The sequence below is a fragment of the Phragmites australis genome, chromosome 10, assembly GCF_958298935.1.
Source record: "Phragmites australis chromosome 10, lpPhrAust1.1, whole genome shotgun sequence".
In the NCBI taxonomy this organism is placed as follows: domain Eukaryota; kingdom Viridiplantae; phylum Streptophyta; class Magnoliopsida; order Poales; family Poaceae; genus Phragmites; species Phragmites australis.
The window spans coordinates 32297733-32316588 of NC_084930.1; the positions used below are offsets into that span (position 1 = coordinate 32297733).

Consider the following 18856-nt stretch of genomic DNA (forward strand, 5'->3'; position numbering starts at 1 on the left):
CACCTTTTGTTGTTGTTGGGGAAAAGTTTCTGTTTTGCCACCTCTTCCCATCCCCTGTCCTTTCACTTTTTTACCTTCCCTGAAATGCTGGACAAAGAGATAACATATTCGTTTGTTGAACTCTTTTCTGCCCGTTCGAAAGATGTAGACTAATGCGAACGGACAATGAGTTCAGTGGTAAGATTACCTCCAACCATATTCCTTTTATTTTATTTTCTTTCTAATTCTCTTCCCTATTCTCATTCCTTTTATTTTCTCTCATCTCCAACAGCTTTTGTTCGAGGAGAATCGTGAAAGGAAAGGAGAGAGAATTTCGTCCTGAAGGGAATAACCCTGAAAATCTTATCATAAAGAGAACCGTAAAGGGAAACCGTCGAAGCGCTGAAGGGAACAGAAATCCCTTCATAACGAAAATCTCCCCCGCAAAGGAAAACCGTTGGATTCGATCTAAAACTCTGTGGTAGAGCTGAGCCCGTCGGAATTCGATCATCGGCGTCGCATCCTTGTTTACCTTCAATAAAGACCCCAGATAAAAAGTGTCCGGTGTTAAAAAAAAAATTGGACTAAAGATGCTGATGGGACCGATGCATTGATGCTCACCTGCAATGGCTGCTGTGACTAGAGCCAACGGTTCACACCAGGTCCTGGCTATTGGGTTTTCTGCTTAAAACCGTTTGCCCAGCTCCAATCTATCCCAGATCATCTTTCAGAGTTTAGGCACTGTTTATTTTTTATTTCCGTTATGGATTCTACCCTATGAACAAAAGAAAAAGCAAACGGTCACAATCTAAAAACTAATTCTCAAAATCCACAATTCTACAAAATCTCATAATCAATAATCTGATGGGAAATAACTTCTTCACAGAGTTCAGATTGTGATAATTCACAACAAAAACAAACATGGCCTTATTCATGTTGGGGAAGCTTAGGTGTAAAAATACTTGCCTTCAAGTAGCCGTGTGGTAAGAAAAATCATCAAGCAGAATCATACTACTGAATTGGACCTTATCTGGCCCATCTTTCTTCCAATTTCCGGGTCCATGACCGTTTAGGCCCTCCTGGAGTGTTCCGAAGGTGGAAAACTTTTTGGATTCGCACAAGGACTCCATTTGGAACACCGGAATTTACACAAATTGAGGAATTCAACTTTGTGTGTGTGAAATTTCTACGTCCCAAACAGGCTCTGGATGACTCCCAGCGAAATCATGTGTAATTCTTGTTGCCAACAGCGAAATTTCTATCTACCACATTCATAGTCCCAGGCATCAACCGTCGGTCAGTGGTCATTCCCCACTTGCAGTTGGAGAATGAAAATTCCATTAGTCCTTACGCACATATATTTTATCAATTACGTTCATTTGCGTTAAGATTCATAATAAAAATATAGATAGGTAAGAAAATCAATAAATGAATAAATATCAGTCTATATCATAGCACAAACTATATAATAATAATCAACTTTATACATCTCTAGATATCACGGCTAAAATATATTTTATTGAGAACGTGCTAGTGGCAAGTGATAAGTCAACCAGTTATGATCGTATTAACCAGAACTTAAACCTTTTTTCTCATTAAAAAATAGTATATCACTGTATGTCGCTTTCAGTCCCAGAGTGTCCTGTATTCGATGCCTTTTTTCCAACGTTGTTAGAATGCCATGGTCATCTTCCGTCGAGTTTTTTAGAATATATTGTACTCCATTATTAAAAAGATATGCACCTGTTCTTCAAAAAAAGAAAAAGATATGCACTGGACTTGCAATTCCCCTTGCAGCTGGTTTGATCCGTCTACCGCCGGCGCCCGTTGGTGCTGCGCAGCGCGCAGTGTAGGCTCCCACTTGCCCGCCGGGGAGGGGAATCGAATCAACCCGGCCAAGAGGACGGCACTTCGGCCGCCTTACCGCTGGTTGGTTGGCCGTGCCCCCATTCCCGCGCAGAGGCTGACACTGAGAGCGACCAAAGCGAAGCGAGGCAGTGAGCCAGTGCGCGGCAGCGCCGCAGCAAAAGCTAGCCGCGAAAAGGCCCTTTCTTTCCCCTCGGCCGCATCTCATATCATGACGACGGCGACGCCGACCCAGCGCGGCAGTAGTGCCAGTGGCGCTGGCGGCCCACTGCCACTGACCCGGCCACTCCACTCCCGCCGCTACCCGTCGCCCCGCTTGCTTCTCCTACTTGTGCACCCCTACCGCGCGCCACCTCTCGCTCTCGCTCTCGCTTTCGCTTTCCCATTTGCGCCCCGCATCGCACTTATCTGCTTGGAGGATTTGGACGGGGGGCGAGAAAAGCAAAGCAGGCCAAGTGGGGAAAGAAAGAACCGGGCCGTGCGGATGGGCGTGTAGGGAGTCTAGGAGCTGTAGGCCGTTGGCCTCGCCTGGGCAGCAAGGAGATGCCTCCCCGAAAGCGGGCGGGGCAGGGCGGGTGCGGGTGCTGGGCCGCCGTCTCGCGGGGCCTCCGCGGGGCGTGCTTCCGGCTGGCGAAGGAGGCGGAGGTGGACGGCGATGGCGGCGCGGCCAAGGGCAGCCACGTCCACGACGCAGGTGGTTTCTCCTTGCTTTGTTCTTTCCGTTTTTTCTGTCTCTGTCTTTGGTTTGGGGTTGGTGGGATTGCGATCGTTTGTTTGGTTCTGGGTTTTGGGGAAGATTTGTTTTTGCTTCCTTGTTGTTTAGTGGGCAAAGAGTTGTTTGGCGATTAGCGTGATGTTGTGATCTGTGAATGATGTGCTGATCATCGGGGGGGGGGGGGGGGGGACGAAAGTGCTTCTCCTCGATGCGACTCTGTCCCTGGCATTCTTGTAGTGATCTGATGATTTTACTTGTTGCCATGGTATGATCAACGCTAAAGAGCAATGACTACATTGGCATGGAAGGGTTGGAAGGTAAAATAAGGATTAAGTTTCAAGTTTTCAGTAGAAGATCGAATCAAACATATGTAGAATGCTCTTTACATAGTATGCACAAGGATCATGTCCTCGATCCTCATTAAACTTTTGGATGTGATGGACTACTGGTCGATCAACTTGCCAACAAGCCATCATGGTGATAAGGCATCGATTTGAACAGACTAATACAGCATTGGGTGATGTATTCTATCTTGTCTGTTTCAATGAAGCTATAATAGGCTTGAATGTTCCTAATCTTGAACAACTTGTGCCATGGAATCTATATGAGCTTGAGCGGAGTTATTCGAATGGATAAGAGATACGAAGAAAGTCTTTGATCCATTTGCTCCAGGAGTCAAGGATGTCTTATTGTGTTGCTTGCTGCTGTTATGCTGATCATCTGGCCTGAGAGTGACAACTGCACAAATGATTAACCTGGATAATATAAGAAAACATACTCGTGATAGTTCAAGTCAACTGGATGGGTTTTGTCCTATATTAAAAGCTGATAATGAGAACACCAAATACATAATACTTTGTGTCAATGTCCATCAACTTGTCTGACCATTTTTGGTATGTGGGAGAGCCCGAGAGTGAATAAGTATTGGCCTTGGCCAATTTGTTCCATTTTATATCAGTGCTTTCTGTTGGTGAATCTTCATTTTGTGTGTGGGATGCTCAAGTAACTTTTTTCTCTCTAGCAGCAGAGACAAGATATCTAAATACTAGCAACCGAGAGCTTGGTGATCATTTTCAGACAAACCATGATGATGAAAATGGTGTTGATGCATCAATTGAAAAGAAAACACCACCCAAGCTACTTCAGTTTACCTTTCAAGAGTTGAAATCTGCCACCATTAACTTCAGGCCAGACAGTATTCTTGGGGAGGGTGGGTTTGGTTATGTCTTCAAGGGGTGGATTGAGCCTAACAGCACAGCTCCTGCAAAACCTGGCACAGGTGTTACTGTGGCAGTTAAAAGTTTGAAGCCAGATGCTCTTCAAGGTCATAGAGAATGGGTGGTAAGTACTGTATGGCATTTTAAATATATTTATTTAGTTGTAGCTATGGCTTTTAAAGAAATCACATTTTCAGGCAGAAGTTGATTTTCTGGGACAATTGCATCATAAACACCTTGTTAAGCTGATTGGATATTGTATTGAGGATGATCAAAGGTTACTTGTATATGAATTCATGGCACGAGGAAGTCTTGAAAATCATCTTTTCAGAAGTAAGCAATCAACTAACACAGTTAATGCTTTAAGTTGAGTGTTTTTAGATTTAGTGTTTACTGCATTTGTCTCCACCTTGGACCTAATATGTGGTTTTCTTCACTGATAAGTGTTTTTCTCCATTTACCCGAGCAATCTTGGATTTTTTTTCCCTCTGTGACATCATAGACAATTAAATTCAAACTTGATGTGCTTATGGATATATCATGTTAGTGTGTATAACACAATGCCTTGTGGTCTGTGGTGTAAGCCTTGAGCAATTTAGCCTGGCAGATTTATTACTTGTACTTTAGGTTTCACATGTACCAATTGATTTTAATCCTACTCATAAAACTAGACCAACCTAGGAGGAACTAAGCAACTTTATATTAATAAGAAAATAGGCACCCAAATTTGCCTCAACGAGGACTCGAACTTGGGTGGTCTGAGCATACAACCACACCCTTAGCTCAGTTCATATTTTAATCCTACTCATATCTTCTTAGTTAATAGATGATGGATGTCCAGAAACATCAGCCGTTCTACAATAGTAGTGAGCAAGGATGCATGCCTACTACCTATGCTGTTGTCCATTTGATTGCTAACTTCTAGATGAGTATTAGGTCATCCCCGCACTACCAATTTTTTTTTTTTTTGGAAAAAATACTTTACCTGCTTTGTCATGAACGTAATTTTACTGTTTATGCCTAAATCTTGTGAAGTTTCCTGGTTGATGATAATGTTAGTTTTCTCCCTTTATGGCCCTATCATCTTACTTTATTTACTCTTGAAGGGGCTCTTCCCCTACCTTGGTCCAGCAGAATGAAGATTGCTCTAGGTGCTGCGAAAGGACTAGCCTTCCTCCATGGAGGTCCCAAACCAGTTATTTACAGGGATTTTAAGACATCGAATATTCTTCTTGATGCGGTAATGTATCTCTTGAATCTGTTTCTTATCATGCTTATATAATGAATGTTACCTTGGTAACTGTGGTAATTTTGCTTCTACAGGAGTACACTGCAAAACTTTCTGATTTCGGTTTAGCAAAAGCTGGTCCTCAGGGTGATAAAACTCATGTCTCTACTCGGGTTGTTGGAACCTATGGTTATGCTGCACCAGAGTATGTAATGACAGGTATCAAGGAGAAACTTTTGTCTTCAGTAGCTACTTGTAGCGAAAATTTCTTCAACATGCAGTTACTCGTTGGTACTTACAATGTTCCTCTGAGCTATACCTTGACATTATCAAATTGATACCTGATTATATGATTGGGTCGATATGCATTTCTAAAATCAAGAAAACATAATGATTTTCTCGCCAAATTGGATGCTATGATGGCTTTAGGATTTTCTTTGAAGGCATAAAAGTGGGGTCATCTGAAAGTTCTTATATCTGCTTTTTGAGTTTTCCACCAACTATAGTTCAAAATTTCTTCTTCTTTCTAGGATTGTGTGTATATACTTTACTCTTGCTACAGTATGGGACCTAGACATGAATACTGGATCTCTGGATCTTCATGATAATAGTACTAATGTTACAAATGATTACTACTTGTTTGTTAAGTATGATTACTACTGAGTTGTACTTGAGCATTCTTATGCTCACCCAACACACTGATGTTTTTGCTGTAGTGTTGATGTTGACAACTTGACATCAGTGGGATGCTTTGCTTCTGTACTATAATTTCGCTTCCATACTCGAACTTCATTGTCTCAATTTGTTTGTCTAACCATAGCACATGGATAGCAGGAGCTTTTTGCTAATGCACTTGAATGTTCCCTTTTTAGTTTTTACCTTTCTAAATAAACATCACTAACGTATATGTCCCGTAGTTTTCTTTCCACGGTATTTATGTGCCCTGCCTGAAAAATAACACTAGATGTCAGTTTATGATTATTTCTTTTAGTAATTGACATGTCAAGTTCTGTTGCTCACATCAAATACACTGTTCAGGGCACTTAACATCTAAGAGTGATGTCTATAGCTTCGGAGTTGTGTTGCTCGAGATGTTAACCGGTAGAAGATCAATGGACAAGAAGCGGCCTGCTGGGGAGCAGAACCTAGTTGCATGGGCAAGGCCTTATCTAAATGATCGGCGAAGGCTCTATCAGCTCGTAGATCCTCGCCTGGGACTAAACTATTCTATCAAAGGGGTGCAGAAAGTTGCTCAGATCTGCCACTACTGCCTTAGTCGTGATACTAAGTCCCGTCCATCGATGGATGAAGTTGTCAAGCATATCACACCGTTACAGGATCTAAATGACATGGCATCTGCATCATTCAGGCCTCGGTCGTCTCAGCGTGGTGAGTAGCACATGAACAAAGAGCTCATTAGCAGCTAATCATCGCAGCCACTCTAATTTGTTTTGGAAATGAATTGTTATGTTTTATAAGATTGGAACACTGTGAGCATTCAAGTTGACTAGTTGAAAAGGGGAATTTGGCACTAGTTCATGAAGCTCACTGTGAAATCTTTTTTTTATAATGACAGGAAAGGTACATCGGTGATGGCTGGTTCTATTGTAATAGAAGCAGCAGTTCTATGATTCTTCTCATCGCTGGATGCTTGTTTGGTTTAACTGTATAGCAAAACTAGCTATGGTATCAGTCACCAATATCTGGAGATGTGATACCCCTAGATCCCTCGCTCAGATTAATCACTCTGTTTGGCTGATTGCAGAAGCGAAATAACAACACGTCTGATTGCAATGTAATAATAATTTGATTTATGATGGGGTAGATCAATGAGAATGCTTGGTGCTGTATACCCAGGCCAGTAGCAGCCTTGTTGGAGTTCATGAGAACTGTGAAAAATGCTTCTGCCTTTGATGATCACATCATCTCGTCCTTCCCAATTGTGTATAACCGAATTCTTTTCTCTGCATCCATATAAGACGTCTGCTTCAATAACGTAAATCTTTTTTAAAAAAAATTGCTCTGATTCGATATCGTGTTTATGACATCTGCTTCTTATTTATCCAGAGCCCATCAGAATCCAAACCTGGTGTAGTGCATCTGAAACAGTTCTGGCTGAGATGGAATGGAGCACCGGATTGCTGAGTCCGATGCTGTTTACATGTGGAGGAACAGTAAAATTTTGGCATCGAGGCATCGACTGCGACAGGCTAGCTACATCTACAGCATTGTCAACTTACGCCAGAATTGCAAGCAACAGCTGAGCCGGACGAGTCCTGATTACCAATACGATTTCACAACACAAACAGATCCAAAACCGGACTGAACCTGCTCGTTTTCTACAGATGAGGCAAGGCAGCCTGTGCCGTCAATTCCAGTGAACCTGTGACTCTTGCACCCTCCTGAACGACTCCTCTCCAACCGGAAACATTGCCGAATCTGGCTTTGCCGTCCATGCAGCGTGTTTACCCGGAACAAAGCAACTCAGCTCATGCTCACCTCACGAGGGCACGACACGCCATTGATTCCGACTACAGGGTGCATAGAATAATAGTTAAAATTTTATTTTTCTAATAATTTATCATATATAACAGTATATGTAATAACCTTTAGTCTAACAAGTGAAACATTTAATCCTCGCCAGCCCGTAATTGCCCACGCATAGACACTAGCCCGTAGGCCGAAGGATAGCTAGCTCCTCAGGACCCGCCGGTCATTTTTCTTCAGGACCCGCCGGCCGGCAAAGAGGATCGCGGCGGAGGTCCAGCGCCGGAAAGGTCCAAACCCGCGGTAGGTCACGGGCGCGCGCGCCGTTTCCTCAGAGGACAGCGATTTCAGTCACCCTCCCCCCTCTCTGCGGCTACCCTTGTCGGGCTCACCGCGCTATCCTCTCGCCATGTTCCGCGGCTCCGCGCATGCATTGCACGGCCGAGGAGCACAGAGCTAGCTATGCTTCTGGCGCTGGTGCCGGCCCGTGATCCCGCGCCGTTGGCCGCTTGCGCGCGCGTCCTGCTCCAGGTGCCGCGTGCCCGCCCCCCGCCGGCCTTCCCGTCCAACACCTGGAGCCCTCAGGGACAGCTTGGCATTGGTAAACTCCCCGCGTTGCACGGCAACTGAGACGGGATCACGCAGACTCGACCACGATTAGTGATGACTTAGATCATACTCCTACTTAGGTATAGCGTATCTTCACTGGTTATCCCTCTCATCTAATACTTATCTTTCTTTTTTTATAAATCTTATAATTTTTTCACTTATATTTTTAATAGCAATTTTAATATAAAATAAATAATGCTAACAAACCATACGTCCGTCTGCCATATATATTTGAGATTTCCGTGTTGGTTATCAGCCATGCATGCAGATTGGCTTAACAGTTGAACTGTGCCGCTCGTGCCAGGGCTAACTCACTGTGCCGCACTTGACAACAGGGACGCGAGGTTCCTCTATAAAAGGAGACGTGTGTGTGCGTGCACAAGCACAGCCCGTCACGAGCATCGCTGTGAAGCCGGCGCAATGGCCACCTTCACCTCCGTTCGCGTTCTCCTCGTCCTAGCTGCCGTCGTCCTACCCAGCTCGTTGGCATGGAACTGCCCTCCACCGGCGCCTGGTGGGCACGGCCAGCCGTGGTACCCGCCGCCCGGCAGGGGTTCCGGCGCCGGTCACAACCCTCCGCACCACGGCAAGCCGCCCAAGCACCGCCCCAATCCCCCGTCCAAATGCCCGCCGTGCAATCCGCCGTACGCCCCTCCGAAGCCACCGCCACCGCCCTACGTCCCGCCAACTCCGCCGTACGTCCCTCCTACGCCACGGCCACCGCCCTACGCCCCGCCAACTCCGCCGTACGTCCCACCGACTCCGCCATACGTGCCTCCGACTCCACCGTACGTGCCGCCGACGCCGCCCTACGTGCCGCCGACGCCGCCGTACGTGCCGCCGACGCCGCCCTACGTGCCGCCGACGCCGCCGTACGTGCCGCCCACTCCGCCGTACGTGCCGCCGACGCCGCCCTACGTGCCGCCCACTCCGCCGTACGTGCCGCCGACGCCGCCCTACGTGCCGCCCACTCCGCCAAACGTGCCCCCGACGCCGCCAAACGTGCCCCCGACGCCGCCGGCGGGGCGGACGTGCCCGATCAACGCGCTGAAGCTGAACGCGTGCGTGGACGTGCTGGGCGGGCTGATCCACCTGGTGATCGGGCGGGAGGCGAAGTCCAAGTGCTGCCCGCTGGTGCAGGGGGTGGCGGACCTTGACGCGGCGCTCTGCCTCTGCACCACCATCCGAGCGCGCGTGCTCAACATCAACATCTACCTCCCCATCGCGCTCGAGTTGCTCATCACCTGCGGCAAGCACCCGCCGGCCGGCTTCAAGTGCCCGTCGCTCTACGACTGAGCGATCACAACAAACCAGTATGCGCGCCATGCATGCATGGTGCTTCTTACTGGCATGGCGTGATTCATGGAATCACGTTCAAGCTAGCAGCGTCTCTACGATGCGTGTCTTAATTTCTTTGGTGTTCTTGAGTAATGTGCTTTTCTGTCCGATCGAAAACTTTTCGATCTTCTAAGTGCAGCTTAATCAGTCGATGTGTGCAACTGGCTCAAGTATTTGGTTCAATTCCATAAATATCAGTATGCTTGCATCTGTTATTAGCTTCACCACACTTGAGCGCGTGATGGGTCACACTCTGCGTTTCATTGCTCTTTGTTGAAAACCCCCTCTGTAAAACAAGCGGGCAGGAGGCAGCGGTGGCGTCGGCGGAGCTAGCTGTTAGAACCTGCAAATTGAAGTGGATACAAGTTTTTGGAAGCTTTTAGAAGTGTTTAGATAGAAGTGAGGTAGTGGGAGGAAGAAGAGGAAGGGGATAGATCGAGTACCTGACTCGCCTCGAGCCGTAGCTCGCTGCCGTTCGGGTTCTTGGTTGTTCAACCCCCTCCTGTTGTCGGTGGGTTGGCTTTGTTTTAAACTGCATTGTCGTCTCTCTTGGCCCACTAAGACCCCGTTTAAATAGGCTATAGCTTTAGAGTGTTTGAAAAACAAGCTCTGTTTGAGAAAGCAATTGTGCCTATTGAATTTTAGTTGTTAGATTTTACAATAAACTTTTATCTTTTTACCACACCAAAAGCTAAAAAAACTCGTATCAGCCTGCTTCTCAGACTTAATTTATTTAACCACAGCTGCTTCCTCAACTAGCTAAAAACCACCAGAAATCAAGACTAAAAGCCAACTCTTTGAATAGCTTCTGATTTTTTTCTGAGAAAATACAGAAAAAAACCTATACAAAGGGGGCCTAGACAACTCATCTAGCATCCTTACTTAATTAGATAATAGCCCAATAGGAAGCCCATGAGTAGGTCATGTCTATAAATACATTTACCAGAGCACTACCATGAACTGGTCAAGCCATACTAATTCTTTGGATAGCTTCTGATTTTTTTTTTCTGAGAAAATGCAGAAAAAAACTAATACAAAGGGGGCCTAAACAACTCATCTAGCATCCTTACTTGATTAGATAATAGCCCAATAGGAAGCCCATGAGTAGGTTCATGACATTCCCTACTCCTTGATATTCGGCTTATCCCAAACCGCTGTTGTACTATCCTCGAGAAGCTTCAAACCACCTGGATCTCATGGAACCTGACTTTCTCTGACGATCAATGATACAATGTATCGGAAATACCTGCTGAACAGCTGCTAAGATCTTGCACAATTTGATAACATCAGGTCCAGGATTTGTGAATTGTTCAGATTCCTTTTCACAATATTTAGCTTCATGACTTAACCCAACACATATGCCAGGCTTCAGCTGTCCAGTGTAATAGCCAACAAGCAGAACTGATGACACAAGTAGGAAATGTAGTGACTTTCCATCTTGAGCTAGGTGATCATCTGAATTACCTTCTTGCCACCCTTTCTCAACACTAAGTTGCATGCCCCTTCCATGATTAGCCAGGAGATGGAAAAATAAGACATACTGAAGAACTGAACACCTGAAATCCTAGCAAAGCCATAGAGCAAGTTCTAGCACTATCCATCCATACACCATATGTTTGGTGTGGGTATTCCAGTTTTGATCCATAGCACATCTCAATGAAAACTGAAACCTAATTACCGAAGACAAGATAACTTCAATAGCAACCTCACGACGTAGGCCCTTTAGCTATCCTATTCACTTGCATATCTCTTTGCATTAGCACAATCAACGTTTGTGGCGGCTCAAATGTTAACTCATCACTTGAAGATGCAGCAACAGAAAAGAAGTAATTGGAAAGCCCATTGAAGCGTGCTTGATATATGACCCCTCCAAGTTCTTGACCACCAGAATATGCACACAAGTTAGCAGCCTTACCCATCCTAAACTTGATGTGCAGGTTACCAGAACAAGTATATTATCACGACCAGACCAACTGTATGGTAGAAATCAGTCCACTGCCTCTCTTGTGGCTCACATTCAACACACACTGATTGTTGCCACTGGCCATGCAGACACACATAGTTTCCTAAGTTGTTTATCAGCTTCACCAAGCAATGTTCTCCTCATCGCAAATGGTGCTGGTTCAGTAAACAATGGGAACACAACTGCATTTCTTGGAAGCTTAAGTTCTAGTTTTGCACTCTGAATAATTCTACCTGCACTCACTAGCTCTCGTCCTGTAGTAAGGAGTTGTATAGACTGCAAAAACTTTCTGATCTTTCCAACAGGAAACAACATCGAGCGAAAGCACCATCTCATAGCAATAGCTATGAGAGAACTTTCAGTATGAAAAGTACTCATACGCAGTTCCATAGGGAAAATAGAATATGGTGAAAACTCAGGAGACTCACCACTAAATAATAACATTAGGAATTCAGATGAAATCTCACCTAAGGCGTAGGCATTTGCAACAGCTCCTTGAGGTGGTGGCCAAGGTTTAAATACCCATGATGCACTAGGTAGCAAGATGTCAAGCTCCTGATGGTCAGAGCTTGTGATTACCATGATAGCACTCAAAAAAACCACCGTGTGCAGCTTAGAAGTAACTTTATGCCAGAGAAACAATTCCAAAAAAATCTCCAATTTGCTTCAGCTCTTGCATGTACAACCGTGTGCTTCTTGATGAGAATTGAGCCTGTGCAACAAAATACTGCATGCAGTACGATCTCATAACTCCAAGGTGGTGCCCACAAAATCCATTGCACTGCTGGCCAATCACTGAATGATGGCCATGGTTTCGGTCAAACGGCCCCTTGACTACACCCGCGATAGCCAAGGAACCAGCCGTAGATCAACTCCACCACTCTCACATCTGTCTTGTGAGGCCGCCATGGATCCCATCCAATGGCATTGAAGTCGAGGGTGAAGGCGCAACATGCGTCAGCAGCGAAACCCACCAGACACAACCCACCAGATGGCTCCATCAGTGTTGGTGGTAAGAGGGACGGCCAAAATATCAATCGGGTGCTCCTTTGGACAAGTCTTCCTCCTCCTTGTTCTGATGCTTGCCATCGACAATGGTTGAGGATGGCTTTGGAATGGCGGCAGAGATGTTTGCGAGCATTGGAACCTGGGTGTCATGGTCGTGACCCACAGGTGATGGCACGCCAGAGCAATGGTGGGCACTTGGTGTCACATAGCTGGGGGCGCCACCTTGCAGAGATCGATGGTGCAGTCGTGAGCGATAAGGGTGGTCACCTCAAGCATAGAGGTGGTCGTAGGTGGAGCTGGAGCGGTGACCGGATTGCTCGAGGACACTGGAACATGGGCGTCACAGCCGCGACCCAGCGTCGAACACCTGGCGTGCGTCGCTAAGTGGAGCTCGGTGGTGGCGAGACGTTGAGGCTGGCGTCATGTGGTGCCGTAGAGGTTGGGGAAGGCGTAGGCGATGCAGGGGAAGTGGTTAAAGACATCAGAACACGGGTGAAAGGGTCGAGACCAGGCGTAGAACACCTGGTGTGCGTCACCGCGGGGGTGTTCGGCGGTGGAGATGGAGATGTTGAGGAAGGCATCCAGGGATGGTGTCGAGGTCGCGGAAGGCGAAGAAGGTACCGAGTACGTCATTGTAGCAACGTCGGTGGCGATGGTGGTGGTGCCGATGCTCTGCGCTGTGGAAGAAGATGCTGATGGAGCCGTTGCAAGCTTGGTGGATTCCGGCTTGATGATGAGTTGCTCCACTTGTGAGCGCAGAACTGCTACGCTTGTCTGCAGATCCAGCATACTCGTCTCGACTTTGTGGACTCCACTAATCGAATTCCCCCTCGGTAACCTTCAATTCGTCCACTGATGCGCTCACTTCCACTAGGGCTTGATGATTCACCAGGATTGAACAGCTCAGATACTAATTGTTATGAACCCGGATGTTTGATTCAACAAATTGAAGTACATAAAATGGATACAAGTTTCTAGAAGCTTCTAGATAGAGGTGAGGTAATAGGAGGAAGAAGAGAATGAAGAAGGGGTAGATCGAGTCCCTCACTCGCCTCAAGCCGCCGCTCGTCGCTGTTCAGGTTCGTGGTTGTTCGACCCCTCCCGCGCAGGGGCAGCAGGAGCAGAGTTTTTTTATTTTTATATTTTTTATTAAAAATTTAAATAAATAAATTCTCCGCAAGAGAAATTGTAAAACTAGGCGTCTGCAGTCCTCTAAAATAGCGGTTAGGACACCTAACCACCTACTGAGAGGGCGGTAAGCCTAACCGTCCCCTCAGAGGACAGTTACGACGTGCCCGCCCGAGCCGCCTCCCTTACCGCCCCCTGATGGGGCCTTCCCGCCCGTCGCACTCGGCAGCCCCCCACCCGGCCTCTCCTATAAAAGGGCTAAAAATAGCCTAAAATGTCATTTTATTCAAAAAAAAAGAAAAAGTTGAGAAGAGGGAGGAGAAGAGAGGAGAGGAGAGGGAAGGAAGAGAGCTCGGCGAAGCTCTGCTGTATTTGAGCCGCGGATTTGAAGATTAATTTCGAGAAAGTCTTTTTTATTTTTATTGTTGTTAATTAGTGCAGTATTAGTATATGACATAGGTTTTAGACATGTATGACCTAGGGTTTAGAAAATTGTCAAATTTACTTAGAAAATTGTACGATAGCAGTGAAATGTAGAATATTATTTTTAGTATATTATTTTTACTATATTGGGTCGTAATGTGCGACGTAGGAGGTAGCAGTATATGATAATTTGCGAACGTAGGATGTAGCATTTAGAAATTATTTTATCCGATAATTAGAAATATAGGTTATTGTCTTAACATTGGTTATGTTTGCGGGTATTTTCAGGGATGGCAGATAAATTAAATTTTTAGATATATTATGATGAGGGTGAAATTAGGTATGATCCTAATGGTGTAGATCTGTCTGAATTTCGTCATATCATGAAGGATCTTAGTAAAGCTAATGAGAGGACCATTGTGGGTGTGTGCAAATGGCTCATGCAGTTTTCCCAACTGGATCCACAGCAACATGAGCTGAAGTTGAAAGCTGTCCTCAGCCGTGCTAGTCATGGATACTTTGGTGAGCTTGTTCCTATCGAAGCCACATCAACTTGGAGGCAGTATATAGATATATGTTGTGAACGTGGCATGCCGCTGGTTTTGTTAGCTGAGGCGTACCTGAAAGATCAAACTGAGGTGAACTCTGCGGAAGCAGTAGCAGGACCAAGTGAGGCAGTAGAAGATAAATCAGAGGCGGCTAATGTCGGGTCCAAGGAGGATGTTGGTGATATTCCAGAGCTGCAATCGATGGGTGTAGCTGATGAAGGGGAGCGCATCCCTAGCATCATTGAAGATATGGATTTGGAGGATGCAGAGTTGGAGGAAGGCTTTGCCGATAGGGATTCATCTGACGAGGAGGGTAATGCTCCAGTTCCTGCAGAGTGGAGGGATCATGAATTTTCGAAGCTGGTGGTTAGTGAGGTTGACCGGACACCGTGGCAATACCATGAGAACGAGGTGTCACAAGGTGCTATGTACCCTACAAAAGAGGCAGTTATTGATGTGGTGAGATTCTGGTCGTTGCCTCTTTGGAGATAATTCAAGGTTGTTAAATCCAGTAAAACGGAGTACGATGTGAAGTGTTTGATGCCGCAATGTCATTGGCGGGTGCACGCATTCAGAGGGAAATGGGTAGACTACTGACAGTACTCAATAGTTAAGGAACATAATTGTCACGTTGAGGAAATAGAGTTCATCCACTGGAACATGTCTTCTGCTTTCATTGCAAATGTTATGTATGGAGAGATGGTGGACAACATAAGGTATGAGCCACGATCAATAATCCGTGCTATTGAGCAAAGGTTCCAGTACATAATAAACTATGCGAAGGCATGGAGGCCGAAACAAAAGGCTATTGAGACAAGGTTTGGAACATATGAAGATTCATATCACAATCTACCTCGTCAATTAGCCACAATTTGTGGAAGGAACCCAGACAGCTACTATGATATCAAGTATTACCCCTCTACTGATGTGGAGTACAGCGGAAAAAGAGTGTTACAGCATGCTTTCTTTGCATTCGCTGCAATTATCAAAGCATTTTGATATTGCCGACCCATCATATGCCTAGATGGAACATTCCTGACTGAGAAGTACAAAGGGCATATATTATCTGCAATTGGGGTCGATGGTAACAATCAAGTCCTGCCACTAGGGTTTGCTTTCGTGGAGAGTGAGAACGGGGACAGCTTGTATTGGTTCCTAGAGCAGGTTAAACATGCAATTGTTCTTGACCGACCAGATGTGTGTCTCATTCATGATAGACATGCAGGATTGTTGCAGGCTTTGCTGGATATGCAACATGATAGCGTTCGACGGGGTGTAGTAGCACAGTGGCCTGACCTCAAAAGCAGGTTGTGCATGCGCCATATGGGTGCGAACTTCTACAAACAGTTTAAAAACAAAGAGTTAATGAAGCTTTTCAAGAAGTTCTACAGTCAAAACCAGCAACGGAAGTTCAATGCACTATGGGCAAGACTTGATCACTACAATACCAACCCGCCTCTAGCAACGCATGCCTCGGAACGGATCTTGGATCCACTGCTGCCCAGCCCACCTCCTCGCCTAATAACTGCCCTCGGCCAGTCCACCCCTGCAAGGCCGGCGTCCAACTTCCCCACCCCCCTCCGCTGCGCACATAGGGTTTCGCCCCATGCGATTGCTCCTCTTCAGTTGGCGTCGGCCGCCGGCCTCCTCAACAACTGCCCCCCCATGTTAGTCCTGCCCTACGTAGACACCTGCAGTCAGTTGCCTACCACGACGCCCGCAGATCTCGAGCGCGCCGTCCACCCTCTACATCCTGTTTGCGCCCCCATCATCCTCCCATGGGCCGTGAGCGTTGTGCTCCCTAGCGTGCTCCGCTCCTCTGAAATCCCCTTCAGATCCAGCTGCAGTGAGGAGGGGGCAGGCGGTGGCCAGATCTGGAGGAGGCTGTCGCATTCTCATCGCGTCCGTGCAGCCATCCCCTCCACTCAACGGCGCCCTGCTGCCTGTCCTCCATCGCCCTCCCCTGGCCCCCGGCATGTACCTCCCCTCGCAATGCCTTCCTCCCTGAGGTATTTATCCCCTCCACTCCGCCCTATCTGTATACATGCGGATCAGTCTATGACATTTGGTGCATGATGTGTGATGCTCTGTGGTAGTTATGATTGATTTTGCTCTACAATATTTCCTTCAAATCAGTAAAAGTCGCTGTTCAAATCTGATGGACCCTGCTGCAGTAGCGAAACAAACCACCCTGATGAGTTTTCCATATCTCCAAGGTGTTCGATAAAATGCCATTAAGATGGATTTCTAGGATAATAAAGATGAGTTGTCTGTCTGTTCCTTTCAATAATATCGAATGGATCATTATCACTCTTAAAGGACTAAACCAATAGAATCGGTCTGCACTAAAAACAAATGGTGAAATTTGACATTAAATGTGCTTGCTGTTGGTGCATTTCGTTTTGTCTAGTTTGATTAAAGTGGAGACCAATAGTTGCTGATCTAAGGTAGAAACTTCAGGCCATTTTCGTTGCAGTGTCCATTATTGATAGTGTTAACATAAGGAAACCTGAATTTTATTAGTTCTCTTTGCTGCAGGGCTTGTCAGTGCGATTTCCGTACTCTTTTTTTTCCAGAGGTAGTAGTTCCATCTTGTGATGATACATCTTTGCATGAGCGTTATCAGTGGCTCATTTGGTGCTCTTTCATGATTGAACAGGCCTTCATTGATAATTTTTTCTGTGCAGATTTGTTTCTCAATACGAATCTCGAGGAATAAAGTTAGCTGTTTGACATCCTTGCAGAAAATATAATGGTTTCCAATTAGTATATGAGATTGAGTTGTGTCAAATATGTTGTCTTTAGGATTCCCTTTTTCTCGGTTCAAGTAATAAAGGGAGCATACAGCATAGGATTTGAGATCGTCAGTATGTGTGTTGTCCTATTTCCCAAACTACCATCTTTAGTTGAATATTTACAACTATTATAACATTCACATATGATAGTTTGAGGGCGTGCATAATAACCATTTGTGTTTTTATAGCAGGGCACTAAACATATGGAAGCTACAGCCTGTACCATACTGCTTTTGGAAGAGTGGCCACGTATTGTAAACTACGGGGAACTCAGGTGCGAGAATTCTGTTCAGTTTGTATGGGTTAGAGTACAAATATTCTTTATGCACTTTTTCATCTAGATATGATTTTTTTTCTCAAGCTGACTTCCTATTTAGAATGTGTGTAGTATAAGATAGCATTCTTATTTCAGCTACCTTACTGAAATTGTGTACGTCTCATTTGCAGATAATTAGATGAATAATTCATGCACAGCTCAAGGAAGAGATGAAAATAGCAATATGAAGAAGTTACCAATCTGATGAAATGAGATGCATTCTGATTTGAGAGAGAAGCAGATCAAACATGTTAATTTGATTATACTACAGTTGAGTTGTGTAGTATTTGGTGCATAGTTCGAGCTGAAGTGTGTATTAAGAGGTTGCATATATGTACCATATACAATACTAGTAAATTATTAATGAAAATCTTTTCAGCAGCTATTCTTGATTGTATGTCATATCTGTTCTGTTGCTCAATTGATGCTCCAGAAATTTAGAAAATGGTAGAAATATCAACATGTTTATTTCTCCCAGTGAGCTAGTTGTAATGTCAAAGAACATTGCTTATTCAAGCTTGCAACGCATATGCAGGTGTTGGTGAAACCAACTATATACGTTGCTAGCTTGCAACGCTTCTTTGCACTTGTTACCAACGCATATGTATGCGTCCCAGTAGACCATTGCAACGCCACCTCTTGCAACGCATGCTTAATCTGTTGGTATAGATGCTAGCAACGATTATTTAGACTTATAGCAACGCATATATGCGTTGCTAAAGGGGTGTTCCTCTTGTAGTGGATGAACTGACTCTAAAACAAACTGTGGAGGCTGCACCTAATGGTGATGAACCAATAGCTCTCGGACCTCTTCCAACCGATACTCCGCAGATTGTAAGGAGATCAGGCTCATCTATTCGGAGCTTCTCACAGTGAATACGTAATGAGCCAAATGAAAAATGGGCTCTGTTGTACGACAGTGGTGGTGCAAGGTATGGAGTAATGACTACTGTCGGAGGATGAACTCCTGTCGCAGGGATCCCGAGAGACCCCCTTTTTAGAGATTCGGCCGGGGGATGATCCTGAGCGAGCTTGTTTGGGAAATAAGCGGGAAACGGAAATAAATGCGGTGGCTGGTGGGAGATGATCGTCCTAGTGCGAGAAAGATAGGTGCACCGAGGTTTAGACAGGTTCGGGCCGCACGGGGGCGTAACACCCTACTCCTGTGTGAGTGCTATATCTATCTTCGAAGGAAATTCTTCAAGGATGTATCTGGTTACCAGAGAGAGCAGCTTA

The 18856-nt window shown here is 45.6% G+C and overlaps 3 protein-coding genes across 6 annotated transcripts; all 3 read left to right on the top strand.

The window, feature by feature from the left end:
* Positions 1 to 1962: 1962 nt before the first annotated feature.
* LOC133930787 (serine/threonine-protein kinase PBL34-like) lies at positions 1963 to 7524 on the top strand. Of its 3 annotated transcripts, none has more exons than XM_062377519.1 (7): positions 1963 to 2539; positions 3582 to 3901; positions 3975 to 4110; positions 4884 to 5017; positions 5101 to 5224; positions 6044 to 6394; positions 7073 to 7524. In XM_062377519.1, the coding sequence occupies exons 1-7, from the start codon at positions 2389 to 2391 to the stop codon at positions 7267 to 7269; spliced, it is 1413 nt and encodes a 470-aa protein (XP_062233503.1). In that variant the 5' UTR covers positions 1963 to 2388; the 3' UTR covers positions 7270 to 7524. The 3 variants fall into 3 exon arrangements, with proteins under 3 accessions (XP_062233503.1, XP_062233504.1, XP_062233506.1); XM_062377520.1 differs by having other exon boundaries at positions 2005 to 2539; positions 3585 to 3901; positions 7073 to 7521; XM_062377522.1 differs by lacking the exon at positions 7073 to 7524 and adding an exon at positions 6582 to 6886 and having other exon boundaries at positions 2072 to 2539.
* Positions 7525 to 8467: 943 nt separating this feature from the next.
* Positions 8468 to 9663, top strand: LOC133930788 (36.4 kDa proline-rich protein-like). Of its 2 annotated transcripts, XM_062377524.1 has the most exons (2): positions 8468 to 8807; positions 8859 to 9663. In XM_062377524.1, exons 1-2 carry the CDS (start codon positions 8522 to 8524, stop codon positions 9395 to 9397), a joined length of 825 nt encoding a protein of 274 aa, XP_062233508.1. In that variant the 5' UTR covers positions 8468 to 8521; the 3' UTR covers positions 9398 to 9663. The 2 variants fall into 2 exon arrangements, with proteins under 2 accessions (XP_062233508.1, XP_062233507.1); XM_062377523.1 differs by having other exon boundaries at positions 8471 to 9663.
* A 6343-nt stretch (positions 9664 to 16006) lies between these two features.
* LOC133931300 (uncharacterized) lies at positions 16007 to 17953 on the top strand. The gene is made up of 4 exons (XM_062378158.1): positions 16007 to 16518; positions 17048 to 17087; positions 17496 to 17578; positions 17752 to 17953. Exons 1-4 carry the CDS (start codon positions 16175 to 16177, stop codon positions 17753 to 17755), a joined length of 471 nt encoding a protein of 156 aa, XP_062234142.1. The 5' UTR covers positions 16007 to 16174; the 3' UTR covers positions 17756 to 17953.
* The last annotated feature ends 903 nt before the right edge of the window (positions 17954 to 18856 follow it).